Here is a 9,581-nt window from a genome sequence, read left to right as displayed (position 1 = left end):
AACTTTTGATTGGGTTTTTTTTTTTTATTTTTTTTTTATGGTAAGGGTTTTTAGTTTTTATATGATTTTTGATCCAATGCATCACATGTGCATCAGATTTTATACACGTCCCAATAATAATATGTAATTTGGAATCTTTAGAAAAACAATTTTTTTTTATTTTTAAATAGCCAGTACACTAAGGCGACCGCCTTGTACACTAAGGCGCTATAAGGCGCCTAAGGCGACGCCTTTCAGCGCTTTAGTGTAAAAGGCGACCGCCTTTTGCGCTACTCCTGAGTCGGCTGATTGCCTTACCTCTACTGGACCGCACCAGCGCCTAGGCGCTGGTAAGGCGACGCCTTACCAGCGCCTTAAAAACTATGGTGGTTTGGTAGTGTGCCTACATCCACGGTGTAAATGGCTTAATCTGCCCTCTTTATAATGCACAATACAAGTTCGTGTCGCATCCACGACACAGGAGAACCAACCCCTTCTTTTGTGTAGCAGCCCCACTACACCAGAGCACCAACCCCCACAGTCAAACACCCAATCACGGGAGCACAAACATTATTCCATAAAATCAAACCGTCCAAGAAGTGCCAGGAACTGGTATATGTAAGCTTACTTTCTATTCGTTGAAAAGATACTTCTACACTTTAAGATTATAATGAAATATATATTTCTTTTGCTTATCAGAAAGAACACATTTCCCCTGTAACATTGAACATTCTGAGAACCAGAGGGTGTGCGTGTGTGTAAGTGTTTTTGCTTTACAAATTGAAATATTGAATGATAATCCTTGATTTCCTGTGAAAAACATGTTTATGCCTACTCCCATTACCACTTTATAAACTGAAACCATTATTTCCTGCTTCTTACTTTCCATAAAGTTTTTGGAGACCTTCATCTTCTTGAAATGAGGCTTGACATCTTAATCAAGGGCATAAAACAAATAGCATGATAGTGAAGGAATGTGTGATGAATATGACAGTGGTGTATTTCCTTTTTATGCATCCATCATAAATGTCAATATAGCACTTTTGGTTTTTGGTTAAGTTCTAAAGTTTTAGTTGTCAGTGTTGAGTTGTCCGATTAACTGTTGATAATTTTGTTGTCGTTTTCTACTTTTTACTGAAAATGGTGGTGCAGGTGATGTGGAGCTGAAAAGTATGCAATTAAAGCCAGAGGCGCTTAATGCGTTGAAGTTGCCTGTGAAAGTCAAGGCAGGCTTCCTTGGTTCAGTGAGGCTCAAGGTTTGAGATTCTGAGTTTGGCTTCTCGTTTCCAAAATTTGATATTTTTTACAAGTAGCTAAAGGTTATATGTGATAATTGGGGCCATTAATTTTATGATTCACTTATGGCCTCACGCTGTTGGCATTTTTCTTAGACGTGGCATTTTCTTGATTTTTCTTCCATCCTCAGGTTCCATGGAGCAGGCTGGGTCAGGAACCGGTGTTAGTTTACCTGGACCGTATTTTCATAATAGCTGAACCTGCAACCGAGGTTGAAGGATGTAGTGAGGATGCTGTTCAAGAAGCTAAGAAGAGCAGAGTACGGGTAAGACACCCTTTGTTTGCACTGATTTTTTATGTTCAATGACCGCTGTCTAAATGAATGATTGGTGTTATTATGTATCCTTGTGACAGGAAATGGAAATGAGGCTGTTGGATACTGGGCAACAACTAAAATCACCAGTGGTATGGTTTGGCCTCAATCGTTTGGATTTCGACATTTTGAATTACAAGTATTTTTTGTTCTTTAGGAATTGTACTTTATGCAAAACTGGGCATTATGTGTATCAGTGTTTGAGTGAATTATTGTTTATTGTGTTTACCTTATTTTGAAGTAAAATCTTGTACTATAAATTTTAAAATTTGTTATATCAGATTCTCAATGAAAATATTTATTTTTGGGTGGTTACAATTTCATTACCAAAGAAGGAGAAAAGGGGTCCTCGTGGGGGAAAGAATATACAAGGGACTAGGCCCAAAGAAAAACAAAATATAATGACATCCCTGTGCTAGAAAGAGTGCAGGAGGTTCCAAGAGGCAACATATGATGCAGATTCATCACCAAAATGGGCTTGTTTTCTTAGGAATAAGCTGAGGGTTGGGTTGTATGCATGTTGAGCCTTTGGTCCAAGGGGTTTTTAATGTAATAGGTCACTTTAATAGGACTAAACCATGAGTAGTATGTATGCGGGATTAGTTATTGTGGTTTAGATATTTTGGTATATTAATGGTTACCAGCCATGGGGTAAATAAGTGTTTAGAAGTTACTTTTACTTTTTACTCTTTTAGAAGGGGGCGAATCAACTCACTTTTGTAAGTGATGATGGGTGAGGACTTTCCACCTTTGGTAGTTGGTGGGTGAAAACTTTCCTATTCCAACTTTAAGAGGTGAGGATTTTTTCCACCTTTGGTAGTTGGTAGGTAAAGACTTTCCCATTCCAACTTTAATGGGTGAAGACTTTTCCAACTTTAGTAGTTGGAAGGTGAGGACTTTCTTACCCCCATAATGCATGAGTAGATTACAAGAAACTATCCCAGCAGTTTATGACCCCAAACAGTACAAATAGGAGCAGGAAACAAAGATATAAGACCATCAAATAAACCCCCAAGGATACAATACCAATGCAGGAGCAAAACCAGCCCAAAACCCAACCCAATCTGAGAGAAAAAGATCTGCTATAGAGCTGGAGAGAGAGAGGTGCGGCCAAGTCTGTAGGAGTCCTATTGAGCTGCACTCTTGGGCGTAGATTGTCTCTAGGGAGGGTACAAAAACCCACAAAATTGAGAGGATTCTGACTGTTGGTTGTGAAGTTACAAGCTTTCTTGACTCATTGACTTAGGAGAGAGAAAATTGAGAAGAACCTTTAAGAACAACAGCTGAATGCTTTCAATAGTGACTAGGTAAGGATCGTGGGACCCTTCTGAGGCCTGAAATACCCTGATTGAAGACCTGGCTTAACAGAGTACAGAATAGAGAAAGAGAGGAGATTGATCTCTCCTATTCCCATTAGGATTGCTGATTGGTTCTGATTTCTACAGACTTTTATCAGAATCTGAATTATACCTCTTGAATCTTACAACAAATAAAATAGAAAAATAAGAATAAAACAGATAGGGGATTGAGAAGGGTGAAAGTGAATAAAGGAAGTGGCTATGTCAGCCTGGGCTTTTCACCCACAGCTATCTCAGCTGCTCTAAGCATTTAGTTGCAAACTTTATTTCATAAATGCAAACTTTCTTTCATTCAAACCTAAGAAATATCAGTGTATAAGCTCCTCTATTTAAAGAGGATAGAATTACAATTATACCTTGACTAGGAGCTGGTTTCTAAATAAAACTAGACACTCCTACTACAACTAGGACTTCAAATAGAACTAGGATTAGACTTCTAACTCCAACATGGAGTAGGACTGATTAACTAATAGTCCATATAGGACATTACACTCGATGGGCCCCATGGGCCTTTATTGAATTAAAACAACTTAAATAAAAGCACTGAATATAAACCCCGTTTTTCTACCTTCTACCCATATTTTAAGCCCATTAAAGTGGTCCATTTCAAAGAAAATCCACGGGATCAAAGGCCCAACACATATATAACACAACCCAATGCTTATTTGCAATAAAATAAGCCCAAGTGACTTATCTACATCACCCCAACTTTAATAGTTGAAGATTTTCTACTCTTGTTAGGGGAAAGTTGGGTATATAATGTTTTGGTGAGTTAGTCTTATAAATAAGGATCAATTATAAGTATTCGAAGGACAACTCAGAATTTGAAAACAAAGTTTTCTTATGCAAGTCTCTTCTTGTGTTTGATTAAGAATCTCCTGTGTTTGATCGAAATCCCTTATGTTTTTATCAAGGTAGGTTGGTGTTTGATATAGTCGATCCACCTTGCGGTGTGAAGCCCGGGTGTTATTTTATTGTCTATTGTTCTATCTCTTTCATCTTTAAAATTTTTTTAGCAAGATCTTATTCTCCAAATCTAGAGTTTTTTATTCTCTGAGAAAAGATCCTATACTGGTACTGTTTTGAGCTTCCTCAATTATGGTATTACATCAATTGGTATTAAAGGATGGCAGAGAATAGTTCAAGGCTTCCGGATCCACCTGATCCGATGACAAAGGTGATTGAGATGCTTCAGCAGCTCTCTATTGGACTGAAGATCATAAGTGCGAGGTTGCAATCACTTGAGATTCAGAATCAAAGGATCGTTCCTATGCGAAACAAAAACTCGCCACCTAAAGATGAAGCCAAATATCGGGGATAGTCAACAATTCATGGTCCCAACCGGGGAAGCACAGGTAGAGGTCCATAGAGAATTCCTCCAATACAACTGACATTGGAAGAGCATGTACGAAGTGCCATTAATTCTAATCAGCATACACTCAACCGACACATTGATGCTCAATCTATAAGAGTTCAGCGACAGGCATGATTCTCATGTTTTTTTTTTTTATTGGTTGGTTACTTTAGATAAATACTTTGATTGGTTTGAATTATCTGAGTCATCTAAGATTGAGACTAGAGCGTACTAGGCTAGTTGGGTTAGCTTGCGAGTGGTAGAGAACCAAAGAAAGGGATATAGAAAATCATGGTAGGTCTCCCATTACTTGTGAAGAGATGAAGTGAGTTGGTAGGTTGGTGTTTGATTCAATCGATCAACCTTGCGGTGTGAAGCCCGGGTGTTTTTTTATTGTCTACTGTTCTATCCTTTTCATTTGTTAACAATTTTCAGCAATATCCTATTCTCCAAATCTGGAGTTCTTTTTTCTCTAAGAAAATATCCTACCCTGGTACTGTTTTGAGCTTCCTCAATTACAGTATTACATCACAACAATTAGCCAATTTCTCTGAAGGGCACTTGCAATTTGTATATATTCATCAAGGCAGTAATGGGATTTGATCTCATTCATCATTGGCTGCTTTATACTGATTTCTGGGCTGCAAAGAAAAACATATAAAATAAGTGTTACATATATTAATATGTTGAGTGGAAAGTCTGGGAGGGGTTGAACTAGTAAGTAGTACTTGTCAACAGAATCTGAAGTTGCACCAATAGGACAAGATGAGGGAACGTGGATTAAGGTGGTTTGGCATGTTCATTGAAGACCAAAAATTGCAATGCTTAAATGATATATTGCCTTAAGGAGGTCAAAGGACAGGGGGAGGCCAAAGTTGACCGGGGTTGTGGTGGTGAGGAAGGACATTATCTATAGGGGCAAAAGGAAGGAAAGATTATCTGTACAACAGCCATCATATACTGATAGCTTTTAATCAATTGTGATTTAAACACTTTTTGAACTCCAGTTGGTGATTATCCTTATCATGCGTCTATGTTAACTTCATGGAATATCAATCCAGGTTGATATTGTTTTCATCTCTCATGATTATGCTCTTCCTCTGTATTTCCTTCTTGTTACAGAATAAGTCGTGGCTAGGATCCCTCATCAATACAATTATTGGAAACCTGAAACTCTTAATTACAAATATTCACATTAGATATGAGGATATCGAGAGGTAATAACTGTGAATTTCTAGTTTTTATAATTTTCCAGCTTGTGTGGTGGTCTTATTAATTATTATTGCTGTCTTGTCTTGTCTTGTAGCAATCCTGGTCATCCATTTGCTTCTGGTGTGACATTGGCAAAACTTTCAGCTGTGACGATAGATGACAGTGGAAAGGAAACATTTATTACTGGAGGTGCATTAGAGCGTATTCAGAAGGTAAGAATGTCTCTTCGTATCTGTTGGGAGTTGAATTACAATGGTCCTGGTTTCCTTCCCTTTTCTCGTTCTTTAGTTACATTCTCTCCTCTGATTGAATCAATAACTAAGATTTCTGTTCTGTTTCCCTTATTATAAGAAAGATAAGCTTATGGAATAAGATCACAATACTGAAAATGTTTATTTGCACTAGTGTTTGCCAAAGATTCGGTATGTATGAGGGAAGATTATTGGGAAACCTTTGACGCACCCCCATAAGTGATCTATTATGTCAAGTAGTCTGCGAGGACTTCCATGCTTCCATGTGCCTGCCTGATAGTTGAAAAACTATTCAAATTTTGTCGGACAGGTTCTAGTGATAGAAAACTGGAATCTGTGTTATAGGGCTTTGATCCCCATTTTACTGTGCTTAAAACAATTTGCAGAACTTATTTGATCTTCTAATTTCCATAGTCATTACAAGACCCCTCTCCCTTCCAAAAAAAAAAAAAAAAAAAAAAAAAAAAAAAAAAAAACAAAACCCAATAAGCTTTTTTGACCGCTTTTTTGATCGAATCCTTAAATTAATCAATCGAATTATTCTGAATAATTCTCCGCCCGAATAATTCCCGAATCCGAATTTGCTAACTATGGTTGAGAGTAAGATCCATCTACAATTTCATATTTCCCTTCTTAAACCATTCAAGGGGGACAACAACCCACCATACAACCCTATCCCAGTTCATAGCATGGGTAATCGCCCTACAGTTCTTCCCTTGGCCATTCTAGACAAGCGTCAAGTTTGGGTGCGTGGCATGCTGGTGTCTCAGGTACTGGTTCAATGGGCAGACTTGCCCCCAGAAGACAACCTCTTGGGAGGATTTCAGTGCTCTTCAGCTTGCATATCCTCAGTTGACCTTGAGGACAATGTGTCTTTCAAAGAGGGCGGGAATGATACGATGGGACCACCTATTGAGATTAATCAAGACTTGGCAATTGATGAACCACTTGCCCTTACGCAAGAAGAGGAGCAAGGATTCTCAGGTGAGGGACCACAAGCCACTATATCAAGAATAATAAGGAAGACTTCTAATTGGTTCTCTAAACTTTTTGTATCTATTCTTTTTTGCTTTATTTCAAACCACCCCTCCCTCTCATATTCTTGATTGTGGGTGTGGTCAAAATTACCCCTTTTGAATTTGCATTTATTTATTTTTTACTTATTGTTTAGCATCTAAATTTTATTTATTTTTTGATATTTTTTAATACCCCTTCTTGGGAGATCTCTCCATCCTAACAATAAGCATGTAAACACAATTTTTTAGACCAATAGACAACTAGCCAGTGTTAGAATTTCAAAGTCAAAGGTCAAACTGGACAACGCAAGGATTTGGGATAAATGACTTTTTTGTTTTTAGGGTAAATGGGATAAATGACCTCATGCTAGGGTAAGTTGCAATTCTTAATCAAAAATTGTTTAGTGCAGTCAATGAGATAGTAGTGTATTAAGTCCACGGCCATTAGGAGGTATTGAGTTTGAGTCTTGTAGTTAACTTTGTTACTTTCCCCCTCCCCGCTTTTATAATGTATCCATCTAAAAAAAAGTTGCAACCCCTAGTCATATGCTATAAAATCAAATCTCTTGGAGAAACCTAGCTATTTCTATGACCTAGGGAAAAATCACCTTGATTAAATCATTGAAGTGATTAGAAAGATCGGAATTAATTAAAAACCAAAATTATAAAAATCATAACTAAATGGTAGAATTATTACATGTGTATTGTGAGAATCCTTTTCCACATTGCCACGATAATTATTACATAGCATTTTAAAGAACTTGTTAGAATAAGTTAAGAGGCAATCAAAAGAAGGTTACAATTAGGGATGAAATATGGCCGGTCCTTAAAATCCCAGTTCAACCTAGATCCTCAAAATTCAACCCAGGCTCAACTTGGTCGGGTCATGCCTAAGCTCAACCCAGCCTAATTGATCCTAATTGGGCCGGTTTGGCCTGATTTTTGCCAAGTTCGGGCTGACCTTGATTGATCCTATTTTTTCCATTTAATTTGTGTTCATGTATTAAAAAAAAAAAAAAGATCAAATGATCATTACAATTAAAATTATGAAATGCAACATAGTGACAGATGTTCAGGACACTTGATTATAAGAATCAATGAACCAGATTTCATTATTTGAATAAAATGATAGGACATCAACCTTAAATTATATAATTTAAATCAAGGTTAAATCAGGGCTAGGTTGGGTCAGGCTAGGCCTCAACCCAAGCCTCGCTTGGGCTTAGGGTAGGTTTGAGTTGTCAGGCCAAACTTACACCCCTAGTTATAAGTTCCAAATGTACCTATAGAGTTGTCATTTTGGTAATTCCATTAAGGCAAAATGGTCACGGTACGTGCAGAAAAATAGGAATGCGGAACGTCTAGGGCCCGGTGAATGTTCAAGTAAATGATATGATTGACACGTGTTAAATATGTTAATTCTGCTAACAGAGTTGTAAACAGTTACAACTCTGTTGTTTAATATTATTAATATTTAAATAAATAAATAATAAAAATCCCAATATAAGCGGACTCCTCCTTTGATTGCGCTTAGAAATCTTGATCCTCTCTCTCTCTCCTTGCTTCTTCTTCAAGGCTGTTCCTTCTTTCTTCTTCCTTTTTCAACGCTCTCTAGTCTAGTTGAAATTTTGTTTACCAATCTCACTGAAGATTTGCATCTATAGTAAATTCTCATAGATTAATAATATCTACTCAGGAAGTAATAATAAAATCCTAGATATTCAAGAGCTTTGTTTACTTTATAAATTCAAATTTGTCCTCTTCCATACATGTTATGTTGATTTTTTTCTTCCCTCATCCTATTTTGAGAGCAAAGAGAGAGAGAGAGAGAGAGAGAGAGAGAGAATTGAGATTTCCCAGCAGAATCGAAGGAGTCCGCTTATATTGGATTTTTATTTTTTATTTATTTATTTATAAAAAATAAAATATTAGACAATTTAAGTAACCACGTCCGTCATCTCTTCACCCTAAAAATTAAGAATCAGTTACAATATAAAAAACTAATAGATGGTTTAGATTAATCTAATATTAAATGGACGGTTAATATTAAAAAAAAAGTGAAAATAAGATTGCAATACGTACGTACTGCTATCACTCGCCCTTCCATTAGTTATATAATGTATAATTTTTCTTTCTGCATAAGTTTTTTTTGGTAAACTCTTTTGGATAATTAGTTTTTTTTTTTCTTTTATTTTATGTAATATTATGTCCATTGTATCATTCTTTTTCTCTCTTTTGAAATGACCCCTACCTACCCCTGCCCTCCTATATGATACCTCATCCCATGCCTCCATTTGTGTTATCTACTAATTTTCCTCATCGTCTCCTATCCCTTTCCTCAAAAAAGAAATAACCATGATTGTATATCCCATTAACATTTGTTTCCCCACTCCCATAGTTAGCAAATTCGGATTCGAGAATTATTCGGGCGGAGAATTATTCGGAATAATTCGATTGATTAATTTAAGGATTCGATCAAAAAAGCGGTCAAAAAAGCTTATTGGGTTTTTTTTTTTGTTTTTTTGTTTTTTTTTTTTTTTGGTTTTTTTTTTAAATACTGTTTAAGTGGACCGAATAATTCGGTTTAATCCGGTTCGGTCCGAATTATTCACGTTTTATATTCACTTTTGAAAAAATCACGAATTTTACCGAATTTTATTTTTAATTCGGATTCGGTCAGAATTTTTGATTAAATTTGGAAAAATTCGGTTCGGCCGAATTGATAACACTGCCCACTCCCACTTTTCTTTTGTGAATAATATTTTACCCTCTCACATTATTGATGTTTTTTTTTTTTTTTTT

At 36.5% G+C, this 9,581-nt stretch overlaps 1 protein-coding gene across 1 annotated transcript in view; it reads left to right on the top strand.

The window, feature by feature from the left end:
• Positions 1-9,581, top strand: part of LOC122086853 — a 191,273-nt gene that overhangs the window by 8,917 nt on the left and 172,775 nt on the right. The window contains 5 exon segments of the mRNA XM_042655792.1: positions 1,132-1,235; positions 1,406-1,540; positions 1,630-1,680; positions 5,423-5,517; positions 5,607-5,724. Coding sequence (XP_042511726.1) covers positions 1,132-1,235; positions 1,406-1,540; positions 1,630-1,680; positions 5,423-5,517; positions 5,607-5,724 — 503 coding nt within the window.

The sequence above is a fragment of the Macadamia integrifolia genome, chromosome 8 (genome assembly GCF_013358625.1).
Source record: "Macadamia integrifolia cultivar HAES 741 chromosome 8, SCU_Mint_v3, whole genome shotgun sequence".
Taxonomy (NCBI): domain Eukaryota; kingdom Viridiplantae; phylum Streptophyta; class Magnoliopsida; order Proteales; family Proteaceae; genus Macadamia; species Macadamia integrifolia.
Note: the sequence above shows the minus strand (reverse complement) of the source record. Positions and strands in the feature narration are given on the sequence as shown.